The sequence below is a fragment of the Balaenoptera ricei genome, chromosome 7, assembly GCF_028023285.1.
Source record: "Balaenoptera ricei isolate mBalRic1 chromosome 7, mBalRic1.hap2, whole genome shotgun sequence".
NCBI lineage: Eukaryota > Metazoa > Chordata > Mammalia > Artiodactyla > Balaenopteridae > Balaenoptera > Balaenoptera ricei.
In genome coordinates, this window is record NC_082645.1 from 113,440,563 (window position 1) to 113,459,149 (window position 18,587).

The 18,587-nt window shown below is 34.7% G+C and overlaps 2 protein-coding genes across 5 annotated transcripts in view; one reads left to right on the forward strand and one right to left on the reverse strand.

The window, feature by feature from the left end:
- Positions 1-18,587, forward strand: part of PSMD1 (proteasome 26S subunit, non-ATPase 1) — a 103,658-nt gene that overhangs the window by 32,665 nt on the left and 52,406 nt on the right. The gene's annotated exons all lie outside the window — the stretch shown is intronic.
- HTR2B (5-hydroxytryptamine receptor 2B) lies at positions 1,179-17,461 on the reverse strand. Of its 3 annotated transcripts, none has more exons than XM_059927466.1 (4): positions 17,294-17,461; positions 15,698-15,757; positions 6,579-6,779; positions 1,179-2,226 (listed from the first exon to the last, which is right to left on the reverse strand). In XM_059927466.1, exons 2-4 carry the CDS (start codon positions 15,726-15,728, stop codon positions 1,337-1,339), a joined length of 1,122 nt encoding a protein of 373 aa, XP_059783449.1. In that variant the 5' UTR covers positions 15,729-15,757; positions 17,294-17,461; the 3' UTR covers positions 1,179-1,336. The 3 variants fall into 3 exon arrangements, with proteins under 3 accessions (XP_059783449.1, XP_059783448.1, XP_059783447.1); XM_059927465.1 differs by having other exon boundaries at positions 15,698-15,944; XM_059927464.1 differs by having other exon boundaries at positions 15,698-16,173.

Consider the following 18,587-nt stretch of genomic DNA (forward strand, 5'->3'; position numbering starts at 1 on the left):
ATGCCGCGGAGCAGCTAAGCCCGTGCACCACAACTACTGAGCCTGCGCTCTGGAGCCCACAAGACACAACTACTGAGTCCACGTGCCACAACTACTGAAGCCCGCGTGCCTAGAGCCCGTGCTCCGCAACAAGAGAAGCCACTTCAGTGAGAAGCCTGCGCACCACAACGAGGAGTAGCCCCCGCGCACCGCAACTAGAGAAAGCCCGCGTGCAGCAACGAAGACCCAACGCCGCCAAAAATAAATAAACAAAATAATAAAAACATTAAAATAAAATATCAAAAGTAAATAGAATTGGCTACTATTTACAGAGTACCCACATGAACTCATTCTCATAAGAACCCTATGAAACATAGATGAGGAAACTGAGAAATATTTTTTGTAAATTCAGTCAGTTAGTAAACGGCATAGATTGGATTTATTCCAGATCTAGTAGTGCAAAGTAAAGTAACAAAAGGATGAATAAAAAATTTTGTACCAGAAGTTCAACCAAGTCTTTGGGGAAGTTTGGCAGCCATGATCTCATAAGATTATTAAAAGTTAGGTTCCTGGATTAATAAAGTCCCATGCCTTATTGCATGCTCTTTGAGAAACATAATGCACAGGCTCTTTGAGAAACATAATGAGGTTTAGGTACCCAAGACTCGTTTCATTTGCTTTCTCCTCCTCCGGTAGACCCACCTCTGCTGAGTAGATGCCTGGTGTGAGCCATCTAACAAACAGCTCTAGTTCTAAGACCGTGTCACTTTGTGTGATATCCAACTACTCTCCCTACCCCTTCCATCAAGACAGTTTCCTGATCAGTGCAAAATTGTGATTACATTTAACTAAGCCAGATTATGAATGGCAATCTCGGCTTACCTTCAGATGTGATCATTATTTTATGCACTTATTTTTAGTCCTCTGTTTCTATCACTGTTGTTCTGTGTTATGCCTTATGTCTTTAACGCCTTGAAGACAAGGTTAATACTTGTTTTGTTTATTTCATTCTTAGCATAGCTTTGCATACAATTAGGAACTAAATAAATTCTTATGGTGACTTTTTTTGTAAGCCAGAAGTTTATTGATTTATTTAATTTTATTTCATTTGACTATCTTAACATTTAACTAGTGTGCTGGATTGTTTTAATTTGCAACTATACAAAAATGATTTTTTTTGTTAGAATAATTTTGCCCAAATAAAGAAAATTGGATAATCTTAATACATAATTCTTAATTTAAAGAGATGATTTTTGATACATGATATAAAGTTCTTCTTTATGTAATTCTTGGTATATTTATATCTTCTTTATCTTACTCATCATTATATTAGTTACATAAAAGCTGTGCCATTACTCTATACATAACTGATTTGCTCTTCAGTTTTGTCACCTTCATTTTCGGTGAGAAGTGTATCTAGTAAAATGATTGATGAAGACTGAATGGTTGAACTTCGGAGCCTCATTGGGCTCTGGTACATGGCAGGATTAATGCCATTTCGCATTCTATGTTTCATAAAAAATTTAGAGTTCTCTGCCATTGGATTCTGGAAGTACACATTACCGGAGCATTTTCTGAGTTTTTTTACTGATTTTGTGGCCCGGTAATTGCAGGTGATGTACCGGCCAAATGCATCCCGAAATGTCTTGTTGAAGAGGGTGTAGACCAGAGGATTCACCCCTGAGGAAACATAGCCTATCCACACAAATATCTCCAGGAGCATTTTGAGAGTAGTCTGGTTGCAGGAATCACATAAAGCTAAAGTTATATTTGTAATAAAAAAGGGGCACCACATAAGCAAAAAGAGGAAAAACACAATCCCTAGAACCTTTGAGGCTCTTTGTTCATTGGAAATGGTCTGCACTGACTTTTTTCCTACTGTGGACGTTCTTCGCATAAGTATGTCATCACTTGCATTGGGCAGGGTTTTGTCCTTGTGAGAACCATCCAGCATTGCCACTTTTTCTGGTGATGAGCAAGGTGTTTCATCCCTTTGGAAAACTGTGGACACAGTCAACCACATTAGGCGTTGAGGTGGCTTGTTTTTGACCAAGTAAGCTTTCTTCTGTAAAGCGTGGATAGTGAGAAAGTAGGTGACAATCATGATCGCCAGAGGTGTAAAGAAGGACGCCAGTGAGCCAAAGAGCATGAAATTGCCAAAACGATCCTTTGTCAGCCCACAAGTGATGTTGTTGGGGTTACCCACATCAGTGTCTATACCTTTAATAGGGACTGGAACGGCAATGCCTAAGGAAGAAGAAACAAGATAAACTGAGTTACTTTATGACCTTTGACTCTTAGATTAGGTCCTTTTAAAGTTTATCTTACTGACTTTACCCTATTAGTGTATTATAATTCCTGGTACCCACAATGCAGAATCTGTCAAGAAATAAATCAATGGAAGATTTGACAAATAGAACCTAAGTAAGCAAACCTGCTGTTTTTAAAGAGATTGGTTTCAGTTTTATAATTAAAGCTTCCCTAAAACCATAGTGTATACATGAAATAGTAGAGAATGTCTTCATTTATTCTCCATTTCTCATTATCTATTTTTGTTTGTTGATCTATCCCAAATTAAGGAAAAGAATTCAGAAGAGAAGCTGCTTTTATCTTAATATCCAGTGTAGATGAGCTAAAGAGACTTAAGAATACATTCATGCAATATCTTAATTCTGAGTAGATACCTATTTTATAATCTTTGAGGTTACACAGTTTCATTTAACAGACAGTTTTATCTTTTGATATTTGTGAATGTCTTTTAACCTTTTCTTTCTGACTTCTTAGGGAAAACTAAGGGTTCATTGTATTTTTTCAAATGCTACTTAAAAATTTGAGAGCGAGTGGATCATGAAATTTACTTGCTTTTTTTAAAAAATTTATTTATGTATTTATTTTTGGCTGTGTTGGGTCTTTCTTGCTGCACGCGGGCTTTCTCTAGTTGCAGTGAGCAGGGGCTATTCTTCATTGTGGTGCGCAGGCTTCTCATTGCGGTGGTTTCTCTTGTTGCAGAGCATGGGCTCTAAGCACGCGAGCTTCAGTAGTTGTAGCACGTGGGCCCAGTAGTTGTGGCTTGCGGGTTCTAGAGCGCAGGCTCAGTAGTTGTGGCGCACGGGCTTAGTTGCTCCGTGGCATGTGGGATCTTCCCGGACCAGGGCTCGAACCCGTGTCCCCTGTATTGACAGGTGGATTCTTAACCACTGCGCCACCAGGGAAGCCATGAAATTTATTTTCAAGATTGAAGGTTCCTCTAATAAAAATGAAAGAAATGTACCTCATGCTAATTTTATTATACTTTAAATACCGTGAAGTAGGTATTTAAATATGACCTTGCTTATTAGTGAAGTAGGTTATTAGCAAGACAACACAAGGGTTAACCCTAATCCTTTCCCTTTGAAACAGCAAATACTTTAAAATAAGTCTGAATTAATTGATCTTTAGACACCTCTAGGAAGTATCATGAAAGAATTCACTTTTATGAATCTAAAAGTACTCCTGTCATCTGCATAGCCTTTTTATGGTAGCAAAGAGACCTTGACAAGAATATATTCCTCAAACCCTTTCTAATGGAGGCCACTGATTTTTCTACTTTTCCTCAGGTATAACACCAGAAAGAGGATTCTGTATACTTTCTTTTCTACACTAGGGGTCAGCAAACTATAGCCCAAGGGCCAAATCTGGCCTGCCTTCTGTTTTTGTAAATAAAACTTTATTGGAACACAGCCATACCCATTTGTTAATGTATTATATATGGCTGCTTTTGTTCTACTGCTGCAGAGTTGAGTAGTTCTGACAGAACCATATAGCATCTGTAAGACCAAACTATTTACTGTCTTGCCCTTTATAGAAAAACTTGGCTGGCCCCTCCTCTACCCTGTTACTTCCAGGTAATCATTACACTGTTCTTTCCCCACCCCAAAGCACTTCCCTTTTAAAGTCTATTTAAGCTACTTATACCACTCTATTCTCCATCCAGATCATCTACCAACCTCCAGGATATATGTCTGTCTTCCTTAATGGTTTCAGCCCCTTGCTATAGTTTCCTATCCACTGTTAACCTTGCTATCATCTTCCATGACTCCATCCCATTTATTACTCTTCTAACACCTAATTTTATATTTCTTGAACTCTTCAACTCCAATGCACTCCTGAAGCCATCGATCCATAAGTCCACTTAAAACTACCCCATAGGGACTTCCCTAGTGGCACAGTGGTTAAGAATCTGCCTGCTAGTGCGGGGGACACGGGTTCGAGCCCTGATCCAGGAAGATCCCACATGCCGTGAAGCAACTAAGCCCGTGCACCACAACTACTGAGCCTGTGCTCTATAGCCCATGAGCCACAACTACTGAGCCCGCATGCCACAACTACTGAAGCTCGTGTGCCTAGATGCTCCGCAACAAGAGAAGCCACCGCATGAGAAGTCCGCACACCACAACGAAGAGCAGCCCCCGCTCGCCGCAACTAGAGAAAGCCCGTGCGCAGCAACAAAGACCCAACACAGCCAAAAATAAATAAATTAAAAAAAAAAAACTGGCCCATATCTAAAATCATGAACTCTGATATTTCCCTTTCTTGTCCTGCTACTCTTCATTACTTCTCTTTACAGTTATCTTGACATCTAGTGCATCCGTCCTTCTCTTTTTTCACATTCCATTAACTCCCATCAAGGCTCAGGTTACCTTCCCAACCAGCTTGTTGGTCAATGACATTTAAGTTTTCACTAGTATTTTTTATACCTTACCCTCTTATTCTCCTTTCGCCTTACTGTTGTCAGATGTTACCTAGGATAACTGTAAATCCAGAAGAAGAAAGTGAGCTCTTTTTTTTTTAGCACTTTGCAGAATTTAAAAACTAAACTAACCTCATTATTTGCCTTTTCTTTTACAAAGTCACTGAATTGTCATCGGTTCTACAACACAAAGTGTGATGAAATGAAAATGGCATTGATCTTGGCCTTTGTGCTAAAAAGCTGTTAAGTCTTTAAGCCAACTGTTTAAAACCTCTAGGTTTCTTTTCTCATCTGTAAAAGGAAAAAGTAGATTTGTAAGATTCTTCTAAGCTGTAAATTTGGGGTCATCTTTTTATTCTTTTCTTCCTGTATACTTATCACTTAGTATTAGTCCATCTTCCTGAATGCAAAGATTCTTTTTCTTATTTATCTTTGTATTCTTAGTACCTAACATATCATAGGTACTCTATAAATTTGATTATCCAGCCTTGATTGAGGTACCAACAGGCTGTTTATTGGCTTGATTAAATTTCAGTTTCAATGCTTTAATTCTCTTAAGGAGCCATTTCTCCTATTTTCCCTCTACCTTTGCCCTATTCTCTCCCCCCGCCCACCCCCCGCCTCCACCCTACCCCAACACACACTGTTTCCCTTTCCTTCTCCCTTATCACACTGAGCTTACCAAAAAGGTGTGGGTTGTTTGACATGAGCTACTTTAGTTTTCCTTCTCTCCACTCTAAATTTTGGCAGTTGTCACCCATCCATGCCCTTTCCGTAGCTTCTTTTTTAGGGGCCTCTTCTATCGATCAGCCTCTGTCCCCAAAGCTAGCCTTTTCTCTCTGCTTGCAGGTATCTCCATTCTGAATAGAGTTCTCCTTGACCCTAATTTCTTCCCAAGCCAGACTAGTAACAGTCCTTACTTTTACCTCCAAACTTTTCAAAAGAGGGTTGGCCTTCGTATCTTTATTCCAGGAATATAAAGGTCATTTTCAATGTCTTGCTTTCTTGTTTTTTTCCCCCAGCATTCTTTTTTCTGATTAGGGAGAGAAGTTACATCTTTTTCTTTCTTCCTTTTAGCATTTTCAGGTCTCTCTTGATTTTTTTTCCTCTTTGAATTTTTCCTTATTAGGAGAAAGTGAATCTGCTGGCAAACTGTTAATGATCATAGTAACCGTTGTGAATCTGTTTGTTTTTCTGATACTAACGTACTTAAAAGATTTGAGTTATCATTTATGCTGTACTTCATGCTAAGATACTCTAATAGAGCAGCTATCTTTGAGTATTAAACATGGGCACAGGGGCATAAAACAGTTTAGAAGAAATATGATTTCTCCCCAAAATTATTTCTGAACATCATTTGTATCTCTCTTAAAACTTGTAATTAAGCATGTTCAAAACACTTAAACAGACAGTAATGCCTTTAGTCTGCGTACATATTGGTTTCCAAGGTGAATATATGAACTTTGATACCTGCATACAAAAAGTTTGGTTTCTTTTTGTTTTTGTTTTTGTTTCCTCTTTTCCTATTTATCTTCTTAGATGTGATTTAAGATGCATTTCATTTTTTTTTTTAATTGTTGTTACTTTAATAAAATTTCAAGATTCTGCATGCTACCCAGACCTTAATGATCGGTTGACAAATATGAAAACTGTTTTCAGATTTAGTCTTCCTGCATGTCAAAATCAAGCCTTGAACTTTTCTGCTTTTTCACACTTTTTGCTGATAGTGTGCTTTAGAAGCTATATGATGAATGTAATGTTATGAGGAGCTTGTATTGGTGTAACAGTGTCTACCAGGCCTGGTAATCTCCTAGCCCAATGGAACCAAAGGCTATATACACCACCACACACCCTGACATTCCCCACATACCTATTGAAATTAACCACACCACTGTAATCTTGATGAATGCTGTAGCTGGTGAGTTATATTGATTGGCCTGGATTGGCTTTTTGATGGCTATGTAACGATCCACTGAAATGGCGCAAAGATGCATGATGGATGCAGTAGAAAAAAGAACGTCAAGAAATAACCAGGCAGGGCATAGAACGAGTGGGAGGGGCCACATAGCCTCTGAAAGAAAGAAAAACAAAAAAACATAGTCTCAAAATGGCAACCTTTAATCTGCAGTTTCTTTTTTAAGTGATACATATTTTTTAACCTTTTTCTGTATTCATCTGAAATTTTATGACTTAAGCTGCAAGGTAATGTTTGACTTCAGATAATGGAGTCAGTAATATTAAATACATTTCTGTAGATGGTACCCTTTAAATACATTTTCTGTTTTGTAAAATAATTACAGCTCTTTTCCTAAATCAGTTTAGCATTTTTAGCATTATTTTGACCTTTGCTCTTTTGTGTATTCCTTTTGTGATCTTTTAAAAATGTATACAGTGTTGCAACTGGAACTTAACCTTACTATTCAGATAAAATTTATTTTTAAGCTGCTATTGTATTTTTTTTTTAAAAAAAAACATTTACCAAATAGAGGAAGCAATATAATGTGGCAAAAAGAATATTAGCATGGCAGTCTCAGTGAGGCCTGGGATTTTGGCTCACTTCTAGCATTAACTAGCAGTATGATCCTTGTTTATAGCAAACTCTAATTTGGTGAAATAATTAAGTGGAATGACTTGAGTTTTCCTTTTGACAGAAATAGTTCTTAAATAAAGTTTGCAAAAGGAATGGCTTCAGATTATTCCAAAGAAAAGTGGGTTGTTACCCTTCCAATATAGTCCATCCTTCACTCCAAGCAAGGAGATGTAATAAGCAGTACAGACTTTGGTTTAAAAAGAAAATCTCATTATTAAGCATAGTACTTTATTTAACAAATTCTTATTTAAAAAGCATTTATTCTATACCTCATACAGTCTGAAACACTTTAGAAATATTAACTTTTTAAAAAATTTCAGGTTTGGGGTATGATAGTTTTCCCATAAATTTACTTAGATGAGTATTCATACGTGTATGAATGTGATACACTATGCATTATACATATACGCACTACTAAATTTTGCAGTCTTAAAACAACTAAAATTTATTATAGCGTTTGTCCTAGAGTATTTCAGTTAGAATCCATTTTACAAACACACACAGATTTTAGAACTTGCTATAAAAGCAAATTCCTCCTGTATAGAACAAATGTCATACATATGAGATTATATAAACCCTTTTTATGGTTTAATTGTATGTCCACTGACATGTGAACTACTTTTCTTTTCCTGGTTTTTGCGAGTATATCTGACTTTGACAGGTATAAAATGATTGAGATAATTGAAGGGGGAACCAAGATAACTATCTCAGGATTTCAGAGCACCAAGAGACCCTTTAGTTGTAAACTGTTTAAATTCAGGAAGCCTGGGGGGAGTGGAGAAAGGTTAGTATCCCAGACCAAAAAAAGACCATAATTTAGGGAAAGAGGTTTTAAATAGACTTGAATATGTCTTTTTCAAGACTCAAGTAGGATCTCAGTGAAAAATATGTGGATACTTCACAAAAAAAGGTAGGTAGCAAGGCTGACAAACGCACCTTTTGGTGCCTTCTGTTTCCAGAGTTGGTATGTGGCATTCTTAATAGGAATATTAAAATATTTCTTTTTAAAACAAAATTAGTATGAATTTTTTATTGAAAAAGGATAAATGATTCCTTGGTACTTGGTTCCATGTTCAGCAGATTCTTTAAAAAAGATTTAAAGCATTAGGTGGAAGGAGTAATTCATACTTCTAAGTAAGTTACTTTAATCAGACTCTTCCTACTTCACTGAATTGGGGGTGGGAATAAGGGACAGAGATGATAAATTATAGTCATTGAGCTGGAAGAGACCTTAGAGATTATATCATTGATTTTGCAGATGAGTAAATTCTGGTACAATTAAGTCTTTGAATATGAGAGGGAGCATTTATTTATCAAAATTTAAATGTTAATTGAAAGTGTTCTTTGGGACCTTGCTACTCAAGGTGTGCTCGTCAGATCAGCAAGGATCAGCATCACCTAGGAACTAGTTAGAACTGCAGGCTCTTGGGCCTCATCCCTTAGGTACTGAATCGTACTGCAGTTGAAGGAAATACCAGGTGATCTGTATGCAGATTAGTGTTTGAGAAGCACTGCTTTCTTGAAAAGGTTGTGTATTGAGTTTGCTGGCGTAGGATAGGCACTCAGAATTCCTCATGGAAACGAACTTATGGAAGACTGCTCAAAATAAACAAAGAAATAAAGTATGGCAGAGAAACTTGTGTTTAGAATGAATCTAATCAGACTTTCTCCCTCTTAGCCATAGTGTTCAGTTTTCCTGTTAACTAGTGTAAAAGGACCTTGAACAAAGGCAACAATGTACTCTTTGACCTGAGCTTAAGCAAACTTATGGTCTAGAGTGGAAAGAATCATATATGACAGATAGTTTTGCAGTGGAAGCTACTTGAAGTGGGGCTTCATCTTAAACTATCCTGAAGTTCAGATTTAGAACTGAGTAGGAAGTAGAAAAATAGTCAAGCCTAGAGCTACGACCAGAGATGTTAATCATAGTTAAGGATTTTAAAAGGCAGATAATTAATGTCTTATATCTTAGGCTTCCTTTTTTTAAATGCATGCTCTCCATCATCTTTTAAAGTGGGTTGCTAATAAATTTGAACTTGCCTATTTAACTATTCTAATTATGGATTATATTTTTTTTAATTAAGGTCTGGAAAATTCTAGTCATAAATCTAGTAGCCATGAGTAGGAAGCCACAATAGCATTCTCATATGAAAAGTACATGTCTTTGGAACTGAACTGCCTGACCCACATACTTCTAGTTGTGAGCTAAGAGGGAAAGCTCTTCAGTGCTGGTTTTAGTTAAGCCTGTGAAACCTTGTTAGCCTCCTTTTCCAACATAATGAATTTATTTTATAAACTCCAATTTTGGAACAGAAAGTGGATAGTGGATATTAAAATTAATGCAGATCATTAAAATTTTATTACTTGAGTGCTTTCTTAATTGATAACAGTAGAGATGTTGAAACGTGATAGAGCAATTTCTTAAAGAAAGAGACTGAGGTTTAGAATTGAGTGATGGATCTTTTTGATTAACCTTTATGATTCCAAGTTTCATGAAATACTAGTGAATAGACTGTTTTTATGAAACTAATATAAAAGTAACAGATGACTGCATTAAATAGAAATCTTTTATACAAAGCTAAAATAATTGCCTAAGTAGAAATCACGTAATACAATAATTTATACAAGTTAAAAACATTTCTAGACATTCTCAGTTTATAAAAGGACTTTCTCTAGTCGAGATATTTTCATTCTAAATAGTATTAATTTGATAGGCTCAAGGTCAGAAAAGTTTTTTACTATTCGGAGTAACTGAAAAAGGTTAACTTGGTATGGTGAGATAGGTTAGCTATTCAAAAACTTATATGTTATTTTTATTAGGAGTTTTAATTTGTTTTAAGGATTTATAATTTCATTTATTTGTTATAATGTATTATGTCTAACTTATTTCCATAAGAATGTAATGTATTATTTTAAATGGAACATAAAAAGAAAGAATCTAAGGGAAATAAGTTATCAGACACTTAAACTAAATTAATTACTGCTGGGGCTCTAAATTAGACTTTTTTTAATAAAAGCTAATACAGAAAGGGGAAGACATTTAAATTATATAGTATTTGTTGTCCCACAAAAAGAAAGCACACAAAATTTCTCTGAAAAACACATCCCATTTCCCACCTCATTGCCCTATCCACTTCATTAAACTCAAAGAGGAATTTACTTCCAATAAGGTTTGAATAATGGCATTTCTTTGAGTGCCTAAAGTAATTACAAATTGATAATTATAGGAGCAAAAAAGTCTTAGATGAGTCTTGGATCATGGACAGTTCGTTATTTATCTAAAAATATTAGTAGCACAAATATCTTGTTTAAAATGAAGACTTGTATGCTGTAAGTACCATCATACATAAGGGGTGGTAGAATTGCCGTTCAGTTACATACGTTGCTATTTGTCTCCCAAGGAAGGTTCAGTAACTTTTTAGACCTATGTCTAATATCTTCCTCAGAAAAGATGTCTGGCAATCATTTCAAGGATTCATGCAAGTATTGGTTAAGACCCACGTATTCTGTATCATTTAATATGAAATATAACCTTAAAAAAATATTGGGTTCTGCCTTGTCCCTAGAGAAAATTCTATGGTCCTCCTGTTAGATCGAGTTATTTAAGATATAAATGTTGTCTTTGCCAAATATTATAGTTTTGGTTGATATGATTTCTCATTTCATTTGAGAAAGCAGAGTAACAGAGGTTAAGAGTGTGGATTCTAGAATCAGTTCTCCTAGGTTCAAATTTTATCTCTGCCACTTACTTATTCCTATGTCCTCCCTTGTAAAATGGGGATGATAATAATAATACTGGTTTTATAGAGTTGCTTTGAGGATTAAATGCAATAATACATGTAAAGTGTTTAAAACAATATCTGGCATAGAGAAAGCACTCAATAAATGTTAGTTCTTATTACTATTATTGTTTGACAGAAACTAGCCAACTAGCCCAACCATTAAAACACTCCCACTTAGAAACAATGAGCCATATCATCAGTATAAAAACCTGGTATGTTTGTCTTCCTGCCTGCTGTAGCAAGAGTGCGTGCATCCAATTAAACTTAAAACTGTACTTCAAAAAAAGGGCATGAGAACATGGTTAACTGTTCAACTTTTAATTAAATCTGTCATGAAAGTATGCCTTTTACTAAAGTTGAATTTTAACTATGTTATATATGTGGCAAAGAAGCATAAGTAACCGATGTGCATTGCCAAACATTGCCATGCCTTTTTGTTTGTTTTTTGTTTTTTTGTTTTGGGTTGTTTGTTTGTTTGGCTTTCTTTCTAACTGGTATAATAACCTGAATTTTTAAACCATAAACTCCATTTCTTGATGAGGTAAACTAATTTTCATCTGAAACCTGCTTATCCTTTGGGTAAGTTTTTAGTTTGGAAAGCTGAGTTATGTCATTAGTTTGGAAAGTAATTGACATTAATCTCTGAATCTGGCACATAAAAGATTTCCCTTTTGAGGATTTAAAGACTATTTTTAAAGCCATTCCAAGAGGACTATGTTCATTGAGGTAAATAGTTCATGAATGTATTGGAGCAGGACAAATCCTAAATGGCTCTAATGTCCGAAAAGGACATAGTTTTCAAGTACACGTTTTTTTTAATCTCAGAAATTCTTATGTTTCTATATTTATCTTCTGGAAAAGACAGACCTAGATCAGTGCTTAAATTTTTGTTACGGAGCTTCTGCTTTGTTTTCGTTATTCTTGTTTTTTCATTACATTTAAGCATATGAGGTATCCTGGGGTTAGATGTCTAATATAGTGTTTTAAGCGTTTTGAGTGATTTAATACTTATGAAAATTTTTCCTTGGTTTTTTAAAATTTCCACCTTCCAAAAAGAGGTGCCTTTAATTGCTTTGCTCCCTCATTTAAGAATTAGGTAGAGCAGCATTTCACTGCATAAACGAATAACTGATTCTTTTTCTTTTACTGCTATACATTTATCTCATCTCTGGTGAAACTCACATCCAAACTAAATCTTATATTTAAGTATATAAACCCTTTGCATGTTGTACTGATAGTTGCCAATTATTAGTGCCTAAAACATGCTGGGACCTACTTGACAATTTCACAAGATATTGGCAATGGAAGATGTAGCATAACCATTTTACAGACAAGGTGATTGAACTCTGATATGTTGTTGAGTGACTTGCCTAAGCCAATACAAGAGAACCAGGATTCAAAGCCTAGGGTATCTTGCTTCAAACCCCCATCTTCCAGCCATTTTATATACCCTCTTTCAACTGTACCACAGATACTGTTTCGACTTACAGATCGTGAGACATGGATTAAAACTTGTAAATAAGCCAGTAATGACCAATGAATGACCAAATACTGTATTTTCTCCCTTTACATTTTTAATCATTTATTTCATGAGAGAAGGCAAAGTTCAGAGACGTTCTTAAACTGTGAATAATCTGTCTTTTTTATATTGGCATATGATGTTCTGTTTTCCTTTGCGTCCTACTCAAGTATTTCTAACCTAGGCAACTTCAAACCTTATGTTATAAGCTACTAATTTGTGATCATGATTTTTAAGAATTATAGACAAGACAGTAAAAAACTGGAAAGTAAAGGTTAAGTCCAATGCTCCCAAGGAGGAAGAAGTGACAGAAAAGTTGATGTAGCACAATTTATTTGAAAGACCATGTTATGCCTGCCAGTCATAATAATCTTGGAAAAATAGAAATTCAAATAATATATAATCAAATATTATACAAATTATTGGTTGAATAAAATGCTTCTCAGTGTAAAAGCCACTTTAAAATTTTCAGTGCTCTCCTTTTTTTAAAAAAACTACATTTTATTAGAATATAAAGTTTCAGTGTTACTTTCATTGAATTTCTCTGAGATAACTAAAATAACTTATGTCATTCATAGTGGTAATTAGTTTGTTTATGTTTACAGAGCCGGGGACACTTTTGTTTGTACAGACTTCAGAAGTTCTGAAGATTATCCCTATAATGAGAGAAAAATACACAAAATCTACTCCTGCATTTTAAGATTACAGAAATTCTTATAAATGCATTAATTTAGAAAGTTTTAGTATTTGTTAACACATGAAAGGCTATCAAAAAATCTTAGTATTTGAAGTCAGGTCCCCATTTATAATATGTGCAGTTCCCAATTTATGAATGCATCCTTTTGAAGCTTTTTAGAGGGCAACATGCATTTTCTCATACATTTTCTCATAGAAGTAGAATAATGTTTTCAATAATGAATTAATGCAGTAACATTTTAAATAGTGGTTAAGTTCCCAGGTTAGTTTATTTTTAAAAATCTGCTAACCTTTCTATATAGCTTAATTACTGATAGTAGAAGTGTTTCAGTCTATGAAAGAGTTTATTTTGTAATTAAAAATTTACATTTGAAAGAAGGAAATGAGGTTAAAAATGTAATAATTATTTCAGACATAGATAGGAAGACATTCTACATATTTTATGTTAAAATATGTTGGATTTTCTGCTGACTCTTATAGCTAAGAATATCTTGGGCCCCAAATATTTAAATATAAACTTAGTTTTCAGCTGCTATATACCTACTGTTTTCCTGTGGAATACATGGGATGATCACTGTTGTCTGCTTTTGTGTTTTGTTTGTCAGCTTACTTTAATGCCATGAAACTTTGCCTTTTAAGATTCCTTAACTGTTTAGCTGTTGATTTAAGTATCTACCACAGTATTTTGCAAAGACTAATAGATGTTTGACGGACTCATGGATTTTAAAGTTAAAATTCACTTCAATCTCATTTATTCAACATAACATCAATTAAATTCTGTGGTAGTATGAGACGAGCATTTTAACATTTTTTGTACACCTAGCAAAGCACAATTTAAAGAGTGATTTGACACATTAAACTATTGTGTGCATGGAGATAAGAGTTTGAATCAATGCCTATACAGTCTTTACCATATATGCATAAATGTTCCAGCATAATCCTCATTTATTTCTTTTAAACTTTATTCAGAATTAAGATTGTTTAGGTTCTCCTTTAGAGTAAGATTTCTTAATTATTTTCCATGGTTATGTGTAGCACTAGATTATTCAAAAGGTTGCAAATTTGTAAAAGGGAGGGGTATAGACAGGCAATATTAATGATTAGAGAGTCTTTAAAGCAGAAAACCTTATTCATTACTGCATGTCCTGCCACAGAATTTAAAGCCTGGGTAAGTGCTGATTTAGAATGGGAAGTTTTAGCCCGTCACCATCTGATTATATATGGGGGATCAAGTACTTAATTTTAGATATCTTTCTGTACTTACTTATAAAAATGTAACATTTAAACCTGAATACAATAGTTTGAATGGCAGTTTTTCTTCACCTTCTCATATATATTCTAGTTAATAAATTTTACTTCTATAACCTGAAATACTTTTATCTTCACCATATAAGCAATTCCAAGAAGCCCTGTCTGCTACAAATAATCATTTTTCTTAAGCAGTTAATGAATGGAATATCAATTAATGTCAAGCATTAAATAAGTTAAATATTCTCTTAATGCTGATTCTTCAGAGCCCTCATAATTCATCATCAGAATTATTTGTGTTTACCCAAATTCTCTAACTAGAGATGATATGCATGAATAGGAAACTACTTATATCATTTTAATATCGTTATCTTTTTTATTGATATTATAACTAAGATTTCAGTTCTAATTATATTTTAAATTCTTGTAATAACTCAGGTTTTGATCCCTTATTTTAGTAACTTAGAGGTCTGATTCTTCTAACATATATCAAGGACACAAATGGTCAGAAATCATAAAAATTAAACAGATGGATCATCTCTTGAGATGCTCTGAGCCAGACCATTCCTTCAGCAACCAAACATAGTTTTTTGTTAACAAGACACATGTGTAAGACTTGTGTTTAGTGTAAGACTTGTGTTTAAGTCTTAAGTACACAAACTATAAAGATATATAACAAGACTTTTTAGAACAATTCCAGTTTAAATTGGGGTTTAGAGATTTATATTGGAATTTAGTGATTCAAAGACCTTATTATTAATAATTAACCCAGCACATTAACTGTCACAGCAGTGTCCTAGATATTGCTTTATCAAGAAAAAAAAAAGTACTAGTAATGGGGTAAAGTATAGGTCTGTTCTTCACAATAATTTTTAGGTAATGTATGCAGAATATATGAGTATTGCTAACTTGGATGACTTTTTAAATGATTTTGTTAGGTGGCTGAGGAGGGAATGGAATTGTTTCTAAGAAATTATTTTTTGCTCTTTAAAACTGATTATCAACCATAGAAAATGATGAAAAATGAGGGACTGTTTACTCACTGTACCTTTAAATAGTCCAAGTCCATATTTAAAGATTAAATGAGTATCCATTTCTCTAATAGTATACCATAGTTCGGTGGTTTGATGGCAGGAACAAAGTGAAATACTTACCAAACATTATTGTCAAGAGGGCAATCGGCATCACAAACAATCCAACCAGCAAATCAGCCACTGCCAGGGACATTAGGAAATAATTGGTAGCATACTGTAACTTTTTCTCCAGTGCAACAGCCAGAATAACAAGGATGTTTCCACCAATTGTGGGTATTATCACCATGAGTATCAGAAGAGCTGCCCAGCGCAGCTTATTTCCCTGTTCCTCAACAATCTGTTTCATTTCGTCTGGTATCGATTCTGTCTGTAATCCAGACCAGTTAGAAGAGATTAAGTGGTCAAATGAGCTCTGCAAAATGTGCTCAGGAATTGTGCGTTGTTCGAATATTCTATAAGAGAGAGCCATTCGTTGTTTTTCTTTAATTTGATCCAATTCTAGACAGTGGTCAGCATGGTCAGTAGCTAAGTTGGTCATCTGCGTTTTTAAGCCTTTGTACCCATGCCAAAAACTCAAGGCCAAAGTTGACTCCTTCCTTAAAAAAAGAATTTCAAGTTCTATAAAATGAGAGCATACATACATTTGTCCATGTCTGTAGGTAAGGCCCGAGTGTTTAGTATTCTGCAGAGGTTCAGGTTTCAGAAGGCTTAGTGAAAGAAACTGATAGCTGTGAAAAAAAGACTATATTTTTGGTTTCTCTCTCTCCCTTTTTTTTTTTCTTGTAGTGGTGGAGTCGAGTTTGAATTTGAATGCCAGAGAGTTCCCCCTAGATATAAAATATGCCAACTGCATTATTTTATTTCTTTATTTTCAAAACCCAGTTTAAAAAAACAGTTGAATTTATTAGTAGCCCCTCCCTTCTCAATGGGTCTCTTGTGCATTTGTGACAATGCAGCCAGTTCTCATAAACGTATGCCTGGTATGCTCCAATTAATGAAACGAGATATATTAATTTTTTCAGTGGTATAATAAAAACCTAGGTGTTTCTGACCCTTGGATGTCTTTTTACCTTTACTTTAGAATATGTGCAGAAGATTAGAAACATCAGAGCACCAAATAGTTCTGAATAGAACTTTTCATACACACTGGCCATCTACCTAGAAACACTCCAAGCCCCCCTAACGTATAAATAAATGATTTACCAGCTAGGAATCCTTATTTGTAATTGGGTTTTGTCTGAGCAGGTTTATTTTAATACTGATATAAATGCCATTTTTGTAAAACATTTTAGAACTCCTTTAGTTTGAAAGAAGGGGAGAAAATAAGTATTACTAGAATCCAGATAATTGCTTTTACTTATTTCATCTTTCAAAGAAAGCATGCTTCTGCAACAAATATTTTCCAAATTTATCACTTTATGTTTATTGCTTTATGCCAAATTTGAACCAGTTCTTTTTTGGTTTTAAGTAGTAATTTTTTTCTTAACCTTCCCAGTTTCCGAGGGAAGGAGGGGAAGCTGAGAGGAAGATTAAATCATTTATTCATAAAATCTACAAATCCCACATTAAAAATCTCCCCTTTAACATTTGTAAATTTTTCATTTTGGTTTTTTTAACCACTGAATAGAAATAAAAGATTATGGTAGCAGAGTTTGTGAAGAAAGAAAAAAAGAAAACTCTTTAGATCAACTCTATATTTATTTGTTAAATACTTACCTCTTGCTTGCTCTTTACTCTCCCAAGCATGTCATCTTATCTGCTCAGTAGACCTGCTTGCTGCTGTGACTGAAGTCCTCCTCCCATTGACTTATTCTGAGCCTCCAGCGCTGGTGCTTGAAAGCAATGAAACAAATGTGTTGTATAGCTGTAAGCGTGCCAAGGAGGTTATTTCATCTTTGATACATTCATTTTTACAGAGTAGCAGCATTCATTATAATTCATAAAATCACTAGTTAAGTATGTTGAACCAGTTCATGACCCTTATTCAAGTTATATTCTTAAGAGCTCTCTTTAATATTGGGGGGACTGTAATAAACTCTGTCATTTTAGCTTAACGTAGTTTTGTTTTAGATTAACCCTAGGCTGTTTTTCCCATTTGAGAAAGAATAAGATACAATCTAGAGATACTAGAGCTTTAATTCTGTGACGGTTCTGCCCAGTGAACCTTAGAGTGATTTCCAGAGCTCTAATTTCTACCGGTGAAACAAGATTCTTATCCAGCTTTTATGCCTTTGTTGTGGAACACAATTAATTTGCTCTGGTTACAACCTTATATAGAAGAACACAGAAAGGTTTGAATTCTACGTGCTTACATAAGTTTTAGAAGAGACTTTTTCATTGCTTGCTTTTAAAAAGGTGGCCTCTGGATTTGGGAGTTGGTTCATTGGCAGTTTTTTTTTTTTTTTCACAGATATATTGGGGAAAGTATGTGATATGTAATGAAAATATATTTCTGCCTTATTTCAGAAAATTAGTGTAAAAGTCTTATCAGCTATTCTATCTGAGTTTTCCTTGAACTGTAAGACTAGCTTAGTACTAGGACTTCAGCATTCTCAAGGTTTCCTTTTAAAAGATCATCATAGGGGACTTCCCTGGCGGTCCAGTGGCTAAGACTCTGCGCTTCCAATGCAGGGGGGGGCGCATGTTCGATCCCTGGTCAGGGAACTAAGATTCCCGCATGCCGTGTGGTAAAAAATAAATAAAGATCATCATAGATTGCTCATATTTTTAAATTATTTAATTACTTCTACATTGGCAACAGCATTTATGCCCTGTTTCAAATTTATATTCCTTACCTTGTGTGAAAGTTACTGGAAAATATTTTGTTCATTTCAGTTCTACTGAGCGCTTCAGATTTTATTCAATATTTGCTGTTTTATTTTAACTCAAAATTCAATATTTTAGAAAAAATATTTACTAAGAATTTTGGATGAAAACGAATAAAATAATCCTCAAGAACAATCAGATGGATTTTAATGTGCCAGAATTTCTCTTCAAGACTATGAAAATA

Bases quoted from the DNA above. Each gene is read 5' to 3' on its own strand.
- HTR2B (XM_059927464.1), bottom strand. From the start codon at position 16,115: ATGACCAACTTAGCTACTGACCATGCTGACCACTGTCTAGAATTGGAT. The intron at 6,780-15,697 runs GTAAGTATTTCA...TCTTTCTTTCAG, and splicing joins CCTCTTGACAATAATGTTTG to AGGCTATGTGGCCCCTCCCA. The intron at 2,227-6,578 runs GTATGTGGGGAA...CTTCTTCCTTAG, and splicing joins GGTGTGGTTAATTTCAATAG to GCATTGCCGTTCCAGTCCCT.